Source organism: Alligator sinensis, unplaced genomic scaffold, assembly GCF_000455745.1.
Source record: "Alligator sinensis unplaced genomic scaffold, ASM45574v1 scaffold1389_1, whole genome shotgun sequence".
Classification (NCBI taxonomy): Eukaryota; Metazoa; Chordata; order Crocodylia; family Alligatoridae; genus Alligator; species Alligator sinensis.
In genome coordinates this window covers 87,692-105,461 of record NW_005843026.1, presented here as the reverse complement: position 1 = coordinate 105,461, position 17,770 = coordinate 87,692, and the positions used below count along the sequence as shown (strand labels likewise).

At 48.5% G+C, this 17,770-nt stretch overlaps 1 protein-coding gene across 1 annotated transcript in view; it reads right to left on the bottom strand.

Annotated features, from left to right (window-relative positions):
- MGRN1 (mahogunin ring finger 1) overlaps positions 1-17,060 on the bottom strand; it is a 148,574-nt gene extending 131,514 nt beyond the window's left edge. The window contains exon 1 of the mRNA XM_025193207.1: positions 17,009-17,060. Coding sequence (XP_025048992.1) covers positions 17,009-17,060 — 52 coding nt within the window. The remainder of the gene's footprint in view (positions 1-17,008) is intronic.
- Positions 17,061-17,770: the final 710 nt, after the last annotated feature.

Sequence of the window (17,770 nt, the reverse complement as noted above, 5' to 3'; positions counted from 1 at the left end):
ACAAGCTGCAGCTCCGTCCCATGCTCCACCCCACCCCAGCTGGACAGCACCTGCCCCTGCCTCAGCACCAGCCCCACTCCCACCCCACTGCGGAGGCCTCAATCTGCCCCTCCCCACGCCCCATCCCCCACAACAGACTTAGGGATCCAATATGCAGCCCTGCAGCATGGAGAGCTGTGGCTGGCTGGTATCAGCTGATATGGTTCATTAAAAACCAGCCATCAGTATCAGCCCAAAAAAATCTATCAGTGCACCCCTACTAAAGACCCAAAATAAAAAAGTATTGCTTAGTGTTACTGAAACATTCACGTTAAAAACCAAGCATAACAGTCAGGAAATTCCTAAGATTCAGGGTGCAGAACTCAGACAAATTGTAAATCCTATATGTTTCATGGTATAAACACTAGTAGCAAATAAATTAAATTTTCACATTTAACAAGGGAAAAAAGAATATAAGACACCCTTTGTTTATTTTGGAGGCTTATAAAAATGCTATCTTCCACATGGCTAGAAAAGGTGCATACAAAATAAATTACCACTTCTCAGACAAGATGAAAAAGGATACAATTACTGTGTGACTGAGTTAAAGTTGACCTGCAAAGAAAAATCATCTGTCCTCTTTTTCTGCTTCTTCAAAATGTACTGAACCAGCCTCAAAGGCTTAAAGGTTTTTTCCTTAGTTCCTTTTCTGGATTGATTTTCTAATCTAAAAAGTCTAATATTCTAGAAACTATGAAATAACTGAGGGGGTTACCATACACAGGGCCTCCCAGCAGGGGGGGAGGGGGAGGAAATCAGGGTGACTGCCCCAGGTCCTGCACTTCGGGAGGCTCCGGAGACAGTGCAGACAAGCCCCGCCACGGCCGCCACACACCGCCACCACCAAGCACTGCTGGCTCTGGCCAGTGGCAGAAGGTGGGGCTAACAGGGCTCAGCCCCCCCAAATGAAGGGCAGCATCAGGCATAGCCTTAGGCTGCACATGGGCTGCTGCAGTGGGGAGGAGGAGCATGCACACAGCTACCCTGCACTCACAGCCAGCACCACAGCTGGCCCAGCCACACACAGGCAGGTTAAGTTTCTCTTAATCGTCTTTATCACCCTGGGCTTGGGGGGAGTCACAGATCGAGACCCCCACGGTGCAGGGGAGAGTGGGGTAGGGGAAGGGCAAATCATTCACCCCTGCCCCCTCCCTGCTGCACAATGAGGATTGTCCCATGACCAAGCCCAGGCAGGGCCCCATTAACCGTGACTGGGGCCCTGGTTAAGCCAGGTCATGGGACAGTTGGAGCCTGGGGGCTCCTTTGGGGGTGCGGGCAGGTGATTTCCACTACCATGCACACCGTGGGAAGCCAAGGGAGGGTGAGGTGGGGGTTCCACCCCCCTCTCAGCTCCCCTGTGCTGCACCCCTGGACAAGCTGCTGGGCTCCGATTGTCCCACAACCAGCCCAGCCAGGGCCCCAGTCACGAGGAATCAGACCCCAGCCAGGAATAAGGCCCACGGCAATGGTGCCGTGCCACACCGTGGTCCTTTCCCCTCCCCCTGTGGCCTTTTTCCCTCCCCCTGTAGACTTTTCCATGGGGAGGGTGCATGTGCGCACACACTTTCAGCCTCCCACAATTTTTTTTTCTTCCTCCGCCTATGCCACTCGTCACCTCCCGCCCCTGGCCCCCACACAGGCTGATATGCCCTGGGCCCTGCACAGACCTAGGGACAGCTCTGACCATACAACAGTACTAAGACATGAAATCTAACACACACTGAAAGTGGTTTAAAAGGGGAGCTACCTTGCTACCCTTGCTCCTCCATCACAGGACTGAAGGCGTACATTCTGGAAACTCAAAGCAAAGTCTACAAACAAACTAGAGAAGGCAAGGTTTGCCTTTCCTGATATTTATAAAAAATAAGAAGACTTACTTGAGATGCATCTTTTTATTTTTCTTTACAGGTCACCATCAAATTTTGACTTTCCCAATTTGTTTGAATTCTAGAGAATAGTTGAGGCTTGAAACTGAGAAGAGCTTCAAGTTAATTAAGTCAGTTTAGAAACTGATCTAGTCAAATGAATTTGAAGCCCTGGCAGAAACATGAGCGGACCTCTCTCATGCTCAGCTGAATGAAATGGACTATAATCAATCCACACAAGAAACTTGCTGTGGTGCACTCAAATATCTTCTTTCTGACTAGATGAAAGCAAATTAATTATCATACCCAAGGAACCCCAGATGACTGATCTACTCCATTCTACATACCACACAAGCTATTCGGACAAGCTGTGCTTCACACCCTGAGAAACCGAGAAATCAAGTTATCAGTGTTCTAGCAGCAAACACAAGCAAATTAACACCAGACTTGCAGAATTAACAAAATTCAGAACCAAATGGACATAACAGCCATTTAACCAGGAGATCTCTGCATCTAGCCTTGAAGTCTGTCACAAACATCTTCACTCCTTAAAGAAAATAACAGAAGCAAAACTTTCCAAACTTGCATGCTTCAACAACCACCTTATAGTCCACAGTAATATCATCAACCTATCCAGCCTCATTCTCTGCCTGGCTGAGGCATCTGTAATATCCTGTGGTCTTTCTTTCTGCCCTACCACACAACTCAATTAGGTGCAGCTATATGGCAAGGTATTTTTCTGCCAGCTAAGACTAAGGGAATGCTTCCATAACAAGGAGCCACACAATGATCAACCAGCCACAGACCAAGACCTATGGACAGCACAAGAAGGACAGCTCCTGAACTCTACCTGAGGGCCACAGCCCCTCTCTGGATCTGTATATAAACTGTTTCCCCTTCAATGCCCACTCATGAGGTTGTCAAGAAAACAACAATACATATTACATCCCCAGTCTTGCAGAAGAGAGAGTCATACTCCACCTTAAAAACAACCCTGACATTATCACACAGCAGGCTGATAAGGTGTGTGTGGGGCAGGGGAGGATGCACTATACAGTCATGGATAGAACAGTGTACATACAGGAGGCTGAGAGATAAAACGCCAAGTTTATAAATGCACAGCCTAGGACTCCATGGCACAATACCTGGAGGAATTAAACAACCACTTAACAACAGAGTAAGGACACTGGACTTCAGAAAAGCAGACTTTGACTTGCTCAGGGAACTCATGGGCAGGATCCCCTGAGAGGCCAGTCTGAGGGAAGAAGAGTCCAGAAGAGCTGGATCTACTTTAAATAAATCTTACTGAGGGGACAAGAACAAACCATTCCAATGCACAGGAAGACTAGCAAGTATGGCACAAAACCAGCTTGACTTAGCAGTGAACTCTTCAGTGAACTAACACACAATGGAAGCTTATAAAAAAAAAAAAAAAAAGCTTAAAAAAAAAAAAAAAAAAAAAAAAAAAAATCACAGAGCAGGTCCTCAAGGAATCAATTTCTAAGCAGTTGGAAGAGAAGAAGGTGATAAGAAACAGTCAGCATGGATTCACCAAGGGCAAGTCTGACCAACCTGATTGCCTTCTATGATAAGATTACTGGCTCTGTGGATGGAGGGAGAGCAGTGGATGTGGTATGCCTGGACTTTAGCAAGGCTTTTCATACCGTCTCCCACAACTCATCTGCAGGCGAGCTGAGAAAGTATGGCTTGGATAAGTGGACTGTAAGGTGAATAGAAAACTGGCTGGATCATTGGGCTCAGAGGGTAGTAGTCAATGGCTCAATGTCTAGTTGGTAGCCAGTATCAAGTGGAGTGCCCCTGGAGCTGGTTTTGTTTAATATCTTCATCAATGACCTAGAAAATGGGAAAAGAAAGTGCACCCTCAGCAAGTTTGCAAATGACACCAAACTGAGAGAGAGTAGTAGATACACTGGAGGGTAGGGCTAGAATTAAGAAAGACATAAACTAATTGGAGGATTGGACCAAAAGAAATCTCATGGGGCACATCCAGACAAGAGCAAACGTGCCTGTTGTGGCGTCTCAAACGAGTTTGAGATGCCACAAAAGGCACATTGAGAATGAAAAACTGTTCTCCATGCTGCATATTTTCAGCACAGGCTCTAAATTTGATACCTGGATTTCCAGTATAAGCCAATCAGAGCATGAATGAAGCATTATGGACAGAAAGATGGACAGACAGACTTAGACTTTTATATTAGAATGATGACAGAGGTGCTGGTAAGCTTCCAAATTGCTTTAAAATTGTAAATATCAGTAAAACATTACCCAACTGATCTCTCTCTCTCTGTATATATTGTGGTCTTTTGTTTTACTTGTGGAAGAACATGGATTTGGGGGTATTTTAAGGAGTGAGTTTTGGATTTTTTTTTTAATCAGAGAATTTGCAGTTTTTAAATAGGGAACACCAAGATTCCTGCTAGTGAGGCAAGTGGCAGGACCCAGGCAGAGGCACCTGCTCAGGGCTGGCACCCAGGACCCTGCTGGAGGGTAAATGAGGTGACTGACCTCCTGGCCATTTGCAGCCAGGAGGACGTGCTTTGACAATTCAAAGCAGGCCACTACACTGAGAACATCTTCCAAGCGATAGCTTCTAAATGGTAGGGCAGAGGCACATGTGGTAGCACTGCTATACAAAGGCCAACTGTGCAGCCACGGCCCACAGGCAGCTGACTCTGCTACAGTAGGGTGCAGATGGCTCTGCTACAGTGCCCATGCGGTCCCCATCCAGGTCTGGCAGGGGTGCAGACACAGGGCTGCAGGTACAATGGGGCAGATGCTGTTGCAGGTGGCAGTAGGTCACAGCCAGGCGGTAACCCCCGCTGCTAGACAACTGCACTGGGTAGAGGGTACAGGGGTCACTAGGCTCTAGACTGCTGCAGCAGTCCAGCTGGCATGGGGGGGGCTAGTGTCCCCATATGTCAACTGGCCTGCGAGGCTAGCTGGCCCCAGCCTTCAGCTTCCCCTGGCTGCAGATCTGGGAGAAGCTGGGTTAGATCAGTTTGCCCCAAGTGGCACAACTTGTCAAACACCAAAGTGCATGTGCAGGCACATGTGCTGAGGCAAAAATCTCCAGCACAAATTTGTGCCACTCCTATTTGAGCTGTTGCAAGCGCACATGCCTGCATGTGTGGACATGCCCATGAAGTTCAATAAGGACACGTACAGTCCTGCACTTAGGACAGGACACTCCCATGCACTGGTACAGGCTGGGGACTGACTGGCTAGGCAGCAGCTCTGCAGAAAATGACCTGGGGGTTATAATGGACAATAAGCTGACTATGAGCCAGCAGCATGCCGTTGTTGCCAAGAAAGCTAATGGCATACTGGGCTGCATTGGTGGGAGTGTTGCCAGCATATTAAGGGAGGTGATTCTTCCCCTCTATTTGGCACTGGTGAGGCCACATCTGGAGTGCTGTGTCCAGTTTTAGGTCCCCCACTACAGAAAGAATGTGGACAAATTGGAGAGAGTCCAGCAAAGGGCAACAAAAATGGTTAGAGGGCTAAGGAACATGACTTCTGAGGAGAGGCTGAGGGAACCGGGTTTATTTAATCTAGAGAAGATTGAGAGGGGATTTAATAGCAACTTTCAACTACCTGAAGGGTGATTTGGAAACGGATGGAACTAGACTGTTCTCAGTGATGGCAAATGTCAGAACAAGGAGCAATGGTCTCCCTCCCTCACCGTGGGGGTCTCAATCTGCCTGCCCCACAGACCCATTCCTTCCACCACAGCCCTTCCCCTCCCCACCCCAGACTTACTGGCAGGAGGCTGCTCTCCAAGCTGCCAGGCTGCATTCCTGGCCATGTGCATGCTGCAGCTGCGCACATATATGCAGCATTTATCAGTAACATTATTGGCCAAAAAAAGCTGATTGCCAATAACATTAATTTTCCTGTTATTGATGCCAATCCAATGTGCAACCAATATACCAGTGCACTTCTAATAAACACCCATCTGTAGCCTCCCGTAATATGGGTACCTTTCCATTTCCCACAAAAAGCTTTCAAGACAAAGTAACACCAAGTGCCTTTCCCTGGCTTCCCCCTCCAACAGCCTGCTCACAGTAAAGCCAGCTCAGTTTCTATGAGCAGACAAGTAAGGCCAGCAGTACCAGTGAAGAGGATTTAAAAGGTGAATGCAGGGTTTGCTATATCAAAACAGAATGCATTGAACGCCAAGCACCAAGGCAAAAAAGCAAGTCTTCTGTTAGCACATACACAAAGTGTTCTCTGCCCCAGTGACATCTTTAATCTGGCTGATAATTTGAGGAAAGTATTAAGAGAAGAGGATGAGGTCCCAAATCATTTTCAATTTGTTAGAACTTAGTTACATCAGGGCCTGCCACATTCCCACAGCACCCCAGAAGGGTTAAAATGAAATAAAAAGAGACAGCAGACAGAGGAGGGCCTTGGCTGCAGAACTATGAAAAGGTTTCTCTTCTAAAAAGACAGCTACTAAGGCCTCATCTACATGTTACACTTAAGGCATGATTAACCAGTTAATTACATTGTAAGTGGTCACCTAGCCACACATTCAAATCAGTCAATGGCATGATAAAAAGAGGAATAAGCTACAAAGTTAGTCCACAAACTATGTGGACTAACTTTGTAGCTGCTTCCCATCACACCATTAATTGAATGTGTGGCCAGAGACCCCTGTGGCTGGGAGACCTGTCAGCTAATCAGAGCTCCTAGCTGGGGAGGCCTAATGTGCACCACCAAGCCTGGGAGTTCCCAGCTGATGCTGGCTCCTAGTTGCAGAAACATATCCCTGGAGGTGGGAGCCCCAGCAGCTGACAGGGCTCCCAGGCACTACCACATCTGCAAGACCTCAGTTGACTTGGTGTTCCATCTAGGGGAATGCTTCAGGCACCCAAGGCTGCAAGACCACAGCTGATGCAGCACATCAGCCACAGGCCCTGTGGAGCACCCCCTCGAGGCTGGGAGACCACATCAGCGCAGGGACGCCCGAGGTGCCCCCACAGCTCAGAGCCCAGGTCAGCTGATGGGGCTCCAAGACACAGGAGCTCCCAGTCAGCTTTTTGCCATTACAAGGGGAGCCAGGAATCACAGCCCTGGGCTCCACCTGCACCAGCAGAAAGGTGGGATGGGGATCTGACTCATGATCCCACAATCATGCCTCCTGCCATGCACCTGTGGTATCATAGGTGTGAATCACACATCAGATCCCATTGCACCTTTACCTGCACATCTAGAGGGGCTTGGCTTAGAAAGTTTCATTGGCAACCTTCTGCTAAACAGACCCATCTGCTAAGCAGACAAGAAAATACAGCATTCACACCAAGATGGAACTGAAAACAATGCTCTGCCAAAGCTTCCATACTGCACCTACGTAATATGGGACTTCCAGTTATGCTAAACTGTAATTAAGCTAAGGATCCAAAAGAGAGTTCAGGAAGACCAGGCCTCACTGATTTCTGAATAACTTGATGACAGATGTAAAAAGAGAACACACTAATGAGCAGGGAGGCTAAATGTAGATGCTGACAGGCTTGTTTCTTTGTAGCAACTACAGAAGCATAATATTTACACACTTGATGATGCTATCATTGTCCTGGACAATACAGGTGTGCGAAGCTCCAATCGACGATTCAATATGGAGAAGATTCAGTCCAATTTGAAGGCCAAGTCACTGAATCCAAATCGAATTTGGAGAAAAAAGAAAACCTCCAAATCGATTTGGAAAAGATTCGGAGATTCAGAAGGCAGTCTTTCAGGGGAACAGAAACTGAGAAGAGGGAGGGGGTGTAAGGGGGGAAAAACTGACATTTGTAGGTGGCTAGTGACTGATCTTTCACTGAGTCCCCTTCCAATCACAGTGCTCTGGGGGAGAGATGCAGAAACAGCATATAAGCCTCTGTCTGCACCCCTTCCATCCTTTTTTGTGAGCTGTTTCTGCCTGAGCAACAGCATCTGAAAGGTACTGGACTGGCTTGGATTCCTACCTAGTCAGTCTCTGGCTAGTTTCTGTTCTGAGAAATGACTGGATACAGCTTACTAGCTAGAATCCCTCTACTTATCCCTATCCAATCCATTTCTTTCAACTTATTCTTTCCCCCAAACTTCTTATATGTTCTTGGTGTGTCCTGTCCCCCCGCCACACACACACACACACTTTTTAAAAAGAAAGCCGTGTTTTCCCTGACAGTATAATCTATCACTGTGCAGGAAGGCACATACATTACACACACACACACACACACACACACACACAAGAAGAGATATTATACAGTTTCACACACAACAGTAAACACAACACAGAAGTCAGACACATATATCAGAGAAGAAGAAGAAGAAGAGGAGACTTAACAGCTGCACACACACAGAGACAAATTTTCCAGCACAGGAAAGATTAATATGAAGCATGCTAGAAAGGCAGGTGGCCAGGTCTTCCGGCAGGGGAGGGAGAGGGGCTAGAGGGGGTAGGGGGAGAGCTAGAGCTGCAAGTTCCCCCCCCACCCCCCAAACATGGACATATCCTCTTTCCTGGCAGCCATGAGGCTTCTGCTGCCAGTGGGAACAAGGAGGTGGGAGCAGTACCTGTCCCTGCACCATCTCCCCTAACACCAGAAACAGCCACCACCAGCAGAATAACAGTCTCGTTTACCTCAATTTCATCTCCCAGCATAAGCCTCCCAGTGCCAGAGGAGGAGCTGGATCTGGAACCAGGGGACCCTAGTGCCCTGGCAAAAAGAAATTCTGTGGACCAAGGGAGAATCTGAGTTTGTGCTCCACACCTCTCAAAGTTCCCCTAGACCCAGGTCTCCTTCTCTGGAAGGCACCTCAGAGGAGGTTGAGGTTGTGAAGGCAAGTGGCTCAGCTGAGTCAGCTCCTCCTATTGTTGTGCCTTAGCCTACTGAGGAGGGAGATAAGGCCAGATCCTCACCCTCAACCCGAAGCAGTGGGGGGTAGCATGGGGGGGGGGGGGGGGGGTGCACCGCGGGGGGGGGTTTACCCCTGGATTGCTTGTGCGCTCTGGGAGGCCTGTGGTAGCGGACTCAAACACCAAGAACAACAGCAAGCAAGAGACCACCCAAACAAAACTGTTAGCTGATTAACATATCCATCTGCACAAAAATAAAAGAAAATTATTTTTGAATTCTATACTGATGGTATCTCACCCCAGTTAAAATGAAATGCATTTATGGTACAGGAACAGGCAAGTGTTAGAGGGAGTGTGGTCAGCTGGAAAAATTATATTACATATGGTGGTAGGTGTACCAAAATCAAGTTGATCTGAAAAAAGGCTGGAGACACGGTAAAGGAAGTAACAGGATGCCAGCTATCAGATAACCCGTTAATATTGTTATCAAACTTTTCTGAGAACTTTGCAATATGCAGGAGTCATAGGGAATTGATTACTCATTAGTATAGCAAAAACCTGGAAGTGACATTCCTTAAAAAAAATTAAAATAAAAATTGCTAACTAATTTCAAAAAGTTTGGGAAGTTTTAGCAGTGGAAAAGAAAAGATGTCCTATGAAGTCAGAGTCATACCAGGAAAAAGGGAAAAAGATCCTTGCTTAGAAATCCAGTGGAAGTTCTTTGAATTTGCTGAAAAAAAGACTCATATGCCTCCAAACCAGAAAGTTTGCAAAACTTTTTGGAACCTTGAAGGAGAGTGCAAATTTTATGAGCTAACAGTTGGGAACAACTGTGGAATTAATTTGAAATCTAAAAGAAGAGCTGGGTAGAAGACAGTGAGCTTTGTACTATGCAAAATTCTAAGGAAAAAGAGTGAGATGAATCATTAAACAGGTTATAGACAGAGGTGAAGAAACACAAATGCTTGACATGGACTATAAAATGTAAAGGAACTGTCAGAGACTAAAAGGAGGAGAAGCAAAGAACATAAAACTCCACTGTGGACAACTACTTGGGATAAGGGAACACCGTTGATTGACGATAAGTATCTATATTTCTGTATACCTGATGTGGGGATTGCAGGCATCTTTAAACTTTACATTTGTTATTTGATTAATTGGATTTCTTAAAGTTTATTTTAAAATTTTTAGTTAAGATTTTCTGGTCGTCAGCTGGAAACCCAGTATATACATTCAGGATGCTGGTCAGGGAACTTGGGCTCAGGAATGCACACAGAAAACATGCATCCCACAAAACTAAACAAATAAGTTCATATTGGTACCTCTATGAGCCAAGTTAAAATAATTTTAAAAACCAAGTGTTTTAACTACTGCATTGGAAACCATAAATTAAACTGTGATTCTTCTTCACTGATTAGTTTTGATTTCACTGACTAGGTACAGGGGTCAGACGCAATCCCAGGAACGTGTGCCGAGCACAGCACATGAGGCCATTCTGCTCAACATGCCACCACCGACCTGGGCTCTAGGCAGCTGCTGCCAACCATGAAACCCGGGCTGCTCCCAGCAGGCAGCTGGGCAGCTGCAAGCACTGCTGCGCAGCTGCAAGCACTGCTGCAAGCAGCCCAGGCACTATGGCTGGCAGCAGCTACCCAGAGCCTGAGCCGGTTGCAGCCAGGAGGCTGCAAACATCTGCTCTGGCATTAGCTCCGTACCGGTGGGCGCATGCATGCCTCAAAGCAGACGGCGAGGAAGGGGCCTAAGGCAGCGCAACCCCAGCCTCTCCCCTGCTGCTGGCACAGGGCTGATGGTGGGGCTCCAGAGCCCAGTACAGCTGTTTGTAGCCAGCCTGGGCTCTGGGCAGCTTCAGCAAGTAGCAGGCAGGCTGCAAACAGCTGCGCTGGGCTCCACAGCCCCAGCATCAGCTCCATGCTGGGGGCAAATGCACGTGCACCTAAGGACAGCGGGAGGGCTGTGCTGCCTCAGGCCCTATCCCCACCGTCTGCTCCAAGGCCAACCATGGAGCAGGTGAGTTTGCTAGGAAAGGTTTGCTTGGAAGAGGGGCAGCAAGAGAGGTGACAGATTAAACCCCCCCCCAAAATGGCTGGAAGATGTCACAATGCCAGAGCCACTGCCACTGCCAGCTTTTTCTCCTGCTTGTACCTGAGGTGTCTGTCGAGGCAGGACTGTTCACTGTTGAGGCTTCCACCCAGGTCCTGGTTGTTGTGAAGGCTGTGGCTTGCAGGTTCCTTCCAGTGACAGCCAGGTAGGGGAGTGCCCGTGGTGTGAGCGGTTCCCCCTGGTGGTATCCCTCAAGTAGCAGGTAAGAGAGCTACAGGAGGGAGGAGCCCTCTCCCATGAGGGCTTCATCGGTTCAATGCTGGAGGAGACCTCTAGCACTGTGGACGAAAACCAGCCAAAAGGCAGTGCTAGCAAAGAGGACACAGACTCCAAGGAAGGTGGAAGCCAGAAGCTTGTGACCTCTGGCAGCAAGCAGAAATCTTCATCTCCACCTACAGCAGTTTGACTGGAGAAGAGATATGAGCCCTAGCACCAGAGGAGAAGCAGCACGTTCTATTGGTGGAGGAGGACAGGCCAGGCCTCTCCAAGGTTGGAAGGATCGAGACCACTGCTACCAAGAAGCAGTGACGGGTGGAGGTGGTTAGAGACTCCCTTCTGCGAGGAGGCATCTATCTGCCAGCCTGACCTGTTGTCTGGGGAAGTCTGCTGCTTGCCCAGAGCCCAGATCCGGGATGTCATGGAAGAATTACTGAGACTCATCCAGCCCTCTGACTACTACCCCATGCTGCTCCATCCATGTAGGCATGAATGATGCTGCCGGGGTGACCCTGAGCAGATCAAAAGCGACTACAGGGCTCCAGGTGCAAGGGTGAAGGGGATGGAGGCTCAAGTGGTGTTTTCCTCAATCCTTTTGGTCAAGGACACAGGCCAGGGCAGGAACGGATACATTCTACAGATCAGTGCATGGCTGTGCAGATGGTGTTGACGTATTTGACCATGGGATGTTGTTTCAAGAAAAAGGATTGCTAGGAAGAGACAACATCCACCTGACAAAGAGAGTGAAGAGCATCTTCACAAACAGGCTCACTAACCTAGTAAGGAGGGCTTTAAACTAGGTTCACTGGGGAAGATGGAGAGCAAAGCCCTGAGGTAAATGGGGAAGTGGGTGACCTGAAGGAAGTGCAAGCAGGAAGGGGCAACATGGGAGGCCTTCTCATTCTTCCTGAGAAAGTAGGGCAATCAGCTAGTTACCTCACGTGTCTGTACATGAATGCACGGAGCCTGGAAAACAAGCAGGAAGAATCAGAAGTCCTTGCACAGTCCCAGAACTATGACATGATTGGAATAATAGAGACTCTGTGGGAAAGCTCACATGACTGGAACACTGTCATAAATAGGCACAGACTGTTCAGGGAGGACAGGCCAGGGAAAAGAGGAGGAAGAGTTGCATTTTATGTAAAAAGAGCTGTATGATTACTCAGAGCTCCAGTATGAAACTGGAAATAGGCCTGTTGGAAGTCTCTGGGTTAGGGTCAGAGGGTAGAGCAACAAGGGCGATATCATGGTAAGCGTCTGCTATAGACCACCAAACTAGGAGGATGTGCTGGATGAGCCTTTCTTCAAACTGCCAGCAAAAGTTTCCTGGTCACAGGCCCTGGTTCTCATGGGGGGGCTTCAATCACCCTGACATCTGCTGGGAGGGCAGTACAGCACTGCACACACAATACAGGAAGTTTCTAAAAAGTGTTGGGGACAACTTCCTGGTGCAACTGTTGATGAGACCAAGTATGAGCCATGCTTTTCTCGACCTGCTGCTCATGAACACGGAAGACTTGGTGGGGAATGTAGTAGGGGATGGAAACTTGGGCAGCAGTATCCAAAAATGACTGAGTTCAGGATCCTGAGGAAAGGAAAGAAGAACAGCACAGTAAAGACCCTGGACTTCAAGACATCAGACTTTGATTTGCTCACGGAACTCATGGACAGGATCCCTTGGGAGGCCAGTCTGAGGGGGAGAGAGAGAAGCCCAGGAGAGCTAACTGTACTTTAAAGAAACCTTACTGAGGAGGCAAGAAAGAACCATTCCAGTGTGCATGAAGACTAGCAAGTATGGCCAAAGACCAGTTTGGCTTAGCAGGGAACTCTTCTGTGAGCTAAAACACAAAGAAAGCTTGTAAGTGGAAGCTTGGACAAACAGGGAGTAGTATAAGAGTATTGTTCAGGAATACAGAGATGAAGTCAGGAAGGCCAAAGCACAACTGGAGTTACAGCTAGCAAGGGATGTGAAGTGTAACAAGGGTTTCTATAAGTATATCAGCAACCAGAGAAGAAAAGGGAAAGTGTGGGTCCCTAACTGAATGGGGGAGGAAACTTGGGGCACTTACACACACGTGGGAAGCCTACTCCGACGCATTGGAAATCCAGTGCATCAGAGGAGACTTGATTAATTGCGTCTGCTGGAGCATGTAAACTGACGCACTCTGGCAGCCTCATGCATCAGTGGCACAGCATGCCTCCACACAGAGAAAATAGCAGCAGCGCACTTTGAACTAAAACATGTTCGATGTGTTTTAGTTCAAAGCACACTGCCATTTTGTTGGCACAGAGGCACGCTGCACCGCTGATACGTGTGACATGCAGGTGCTTTTAATTAGCACAACTCACTAAGTAGAAGTGCCCACCGCCACATCGGAAGCACATGTAAAAATGCCCCTAGTGACAGAGGATGAGGAAAAGGCAGGAGAGTTAACTATTAAACATTTTTTGAAGTGCACTTTTTTCCTTGCCTAGGTAAATTCCTACACGCTATCCTCTTTGAAAGAGTAGTTCAGGGGAATTACACATGTTAAAAATAAAAGAAGCAGATCATTCTGGAGTGAATACATAAATGCTTCCTCCTCTGTATCTGTAACCGATCACAACAAAAGTCTCGCTAAAATTAAAGCTTTTGTTGTACAGCAAAAAATTAAAGCATTTGTAATAAAAGGATTGAGGAAAACACCACTTGAGCCTCCATCCCCTTCACCCTTGCATCCAGAGCCCTGTAGTCGCTTTTGATCTGCTCAGGGTCACCCTGGCAGCATCATTCATGCCTACATGGATGGAGCAGCATGGGGTAGTAGTCAGAGGGCTGGATGAGTCTCAGTAATTCTTCCATGACATCTCAGATCTGGGCTCTGGGCAAGTCTGTTTCAAAGAAGCAATACTAGTTTCTCCTTTGGACAGTCAGCCCTCCATATATTTTAGTTGTATGTTTCATAAACCAGTGTAAACCTGGAGCATTGTAAATAAGCAGCAAGGCATGCATTAGTCAGCATTTAAAAACCTGGGCAAGTTTAAAGGAAAATCTGATACAACCTTCAAGGTCTCAGCAAGCTACTAGACTGTACACCTGCAATGAAATCCAATTTCTAGGGTTTATGGCTGTGATTTAAGTAGTTCCCAAGACTGCAGAAAACACTGTCTCCACCCAAAGGCAAGCCAAAATTTTTTTTCTTGCTGTTGTTCTTGAAAATGTTTAGCATATCTGAAGAATTTCTATTGTGGAGGCTCCACTCATCCAGCCTCTTTCAATTTATTTGCTGTAACCAGATTTGCAGAGGAACGTTATGTAATGATAACGTTTTTCTATATCCCCCAAGAGGGAGGAATGTGACCACCCACATCACAGGGCTCTGAAGACTTCTGCAGGATGTTCCCAGCTAGTGCATCTTTTGATACAGATGATAAAGGAGTCTTTTGGCCCAGTGACTTATGTAGTATATTGCATATCCCCCCCAAAAGTATGGAAATGCAATGAAATAGGTTTTGCAGATTTCTTCAGCCTGCTTCGAAGAGCATCAGCAATTCTTATAATAACCACCTGCACATAAAAGCTAAATGGTTTAGACAGAAAGAGTATTTGAGCCCCTTTATAGGCTTCTGATGGGAAGAAAAAAGAAAGCCCTTAATCAAGTTAAATCAGTCCATTTTCCAAAGCTAGCTCAAATAATGGCTGCAGGGACCTGTCACAACCTCATCATAATTTTGCAATGCCACTGCTATCAGATATTTAATCCTGGAAAATGAATATTAGAGGTGCACTGATATATCGGTCCATATCATATTGGCACCTATAAAAGTTGATGTTATCGGCTATTTTTTGGCTGATGTAGCTGATAGTCGCCAATAAATGCTGCGTGCATGTGAGCAGCCGTAGCATGCATGTGGCCAGGAATGCAGCCTGGCAGCTTCTGGCCAATAAGTCTGTGGGAGGAAGGGGAGTGTGGGGGGCAGATAGAGGCCCCCATGGTGAAGGAGAGAGTGGGGCAGGGGCTGCCCAGTAGGGCTGTGCGAAGCTTCTTTGGGTGCTGATTCGATTCGGAGGAGATTTGGCCCGATTCGGTGGACGAATCTTCAAATCTGAATTGAATCGGGGGACCAATAAAAAGGTCCGAATCGATTCAAAGCTCTCCAAATCTTCGGAAACAATTCAGAGCGCTTTGATGATTCGTGCAGTCCCCACCCGCTGCAGCAGGGAGCTGGAGCCGGACTCGGAGCTGGTAAGTAGTAGAGAGGTGAGGGGGGGCGGGAAGAGGGGGGAGCTAAGAAAAAAAATGAAAAAAACCCCAGAACTCACCAGCTCCTGCATAGGTCTCGGGGCTTTGGGGGAATCACCTGAAGCCCACCCTACAGCCCCCCATCCCAACACCACCACCGGCCACCCTGAGCACAGCTTCAGCTCAGCCCCCCTGCCAGGAAGAGGCTTGCACAACCCCTGACCCCAAGCCTCCAGTGGGCAGCCCACCCTTGCTCCACGCATGAATCCAGGGGGCACATGCCCCCCATGCTTCCCTCAGGGGTGCACACAGCAGTGGGAGCCACCCCCCTCCAGATCAGCTTCCTGCAGCTCCATCCCATGCCCTGCACTGCCCCAGCTGGGCAATGCCTACTCCTGTCCCTGACCCAGCCCCATTCTCTCCCTCACTGTGGGTGCCTTGATCTGCCCCCTCCACACCCCTTCCCCCCACCCAGATGCTGCTCTCCAAGTTTCTGGGTTGCATATCGGCAATCGAATCAGTACTGGTTAACAATCAGCCAGTTAACAAATGGCCATCAGTATTGGCTAAAAAAATCTTTATCGGTGCACCCCTAATGAATATACAGGTCCACCGTGATAATCCGGAGGCTGACAGGTTGGAAGTACGGTGCAACAGATTGGATCAAGAAGCAAACTGGCTTATGCAGTAATCTTCCTTCACCCTATGTTTTGCCTTATCTGGTTGCACTTCAAAGCCCTCAAACTCAGTCTTCCTCTTCTCTCTACCAGCATGAGCTGTCCCTGCCCACCAGTGAGCAAGATAATTAGCTGCATTCACATGTCTTCAGAGAGCAAAACAGAAGTCATTCTTTTTAACCACATCACACCAGCACCAAAGAGCAGCTGTTGAACTAGGCAACAGCACCAAGTCAGAGAGAATAGAATAATAATTTAAGTACCAGATTCAAAGTACACAGACTTCCTGGCCATAGTCAAACAAATTATACTTTAGTCAAACACAATACTATTAATACCAAGCTGTTATAGAACTCTATTTAATCAGCAGAAACCAAAGTACATTGACCCCTTTGAAGATGGAAAAAGCAAGGAACAAAGCAGTGAACTGACTTGTCTAAAGTCATCCAACAGGCCACAGGTAGAGCCAGAAAGAGGAAGTCCCTGTCCAGTGTTCTATTTTCTGAGTCATGATGCCTTCAAGCACAGAAGTTATTGGGTTCAATATAGAGTGCTGGAGTGAAATTATCTGGCCTTTAATACGGGTATGGTCACAATAGGCCATGGGTGTCAAACTCATCTGGCCCCACAGACCAGATGAGTAGTGTGGGGCTGGCCTGTAAATCAGATCAAGCCCATGGACTTCCCTTCCCTCCCCTAACCCCCTCTCCAGCCTACTGGATCCAGGATCTGCTTCAGCTGGTTTGGGACCCATGATGCACACAGATTCTGAAGCAGTTGGAATAAGCAATGCATGCAGCACAGTTCAGGTCCCTGGGTGGCTGAAGAAGGCACTAGATGTGGTGGGGATCCCAGAGCTGCCAGGATGGGCATCATGTGCAGCAATGCATTCTGGAGTAGGCACCATGTGGGGCACAGTATGGCCAGGACAGGTACCAGGTATAGTGTAGCTGCTTCTCAGCCTCTTGAAGGCTCAGATCAAGTGTAGTACAGGTGTAGTACAGTACAGGTCGTAGTACAGTGTAGTACAAGTGTAGTACAGTACAGGTCGCATGGCGATATGAACAAGCACCTAGGGCGCTTCCACCAACTGCGCCTAGAGTTCTACTGCGCCCTCTGAGGCACCGAATACGAGGCCTTGAAGCTCCTCAAAAATCACCATAAGGTATGCCAAGGCCACAGAGCCGAGAGGAGACCCGGCACGCTGGTGAGGTCCGCCGCCCCGGCCCGTTGCACCCAGGCCGCGGTGCGAAGGTCTGCCAGACTGGCCACCCCGCCGACAACCCCACCGACCAGACCTCCGGGGACCACCCGACCGAGAGACCTGCCCCGATGATGCCACCGTGCAGGCCTACGCCCATGGACCCCCAACCGGACACGATGCCCCAACCGGACAACCCTCCTCCCGGACCCCCGGGGCCACCTGAGGCCCCCAACCCACCAAGGATCCCGGAGCCGCCGGGAGGAACCAAGCCACCAGGTGCCCTCTGGTCCCCGAGCGTGCTGGGATCTCCCGGTGCGGAGCCCTCCCCACAGCAGAGAATGCCCACCCCATGGCAGACCCTCTGGCTGGAGGAGCTCTCCCGGGCCACCACCTTCGAGACTTTCAAGGCCTCGGTGGCCCGGCTCACAGAGGAGTTCTCGGCGGCGACCCGGCCCGGCCAACCCCGAGGGAACAACAATAGACCGGCGATGTGATGGGACCACAGGCCGCAGCTGCAGAGGCAACCCAGGCGCCAGTGCTACAACCCGGCAGCAGCCTCC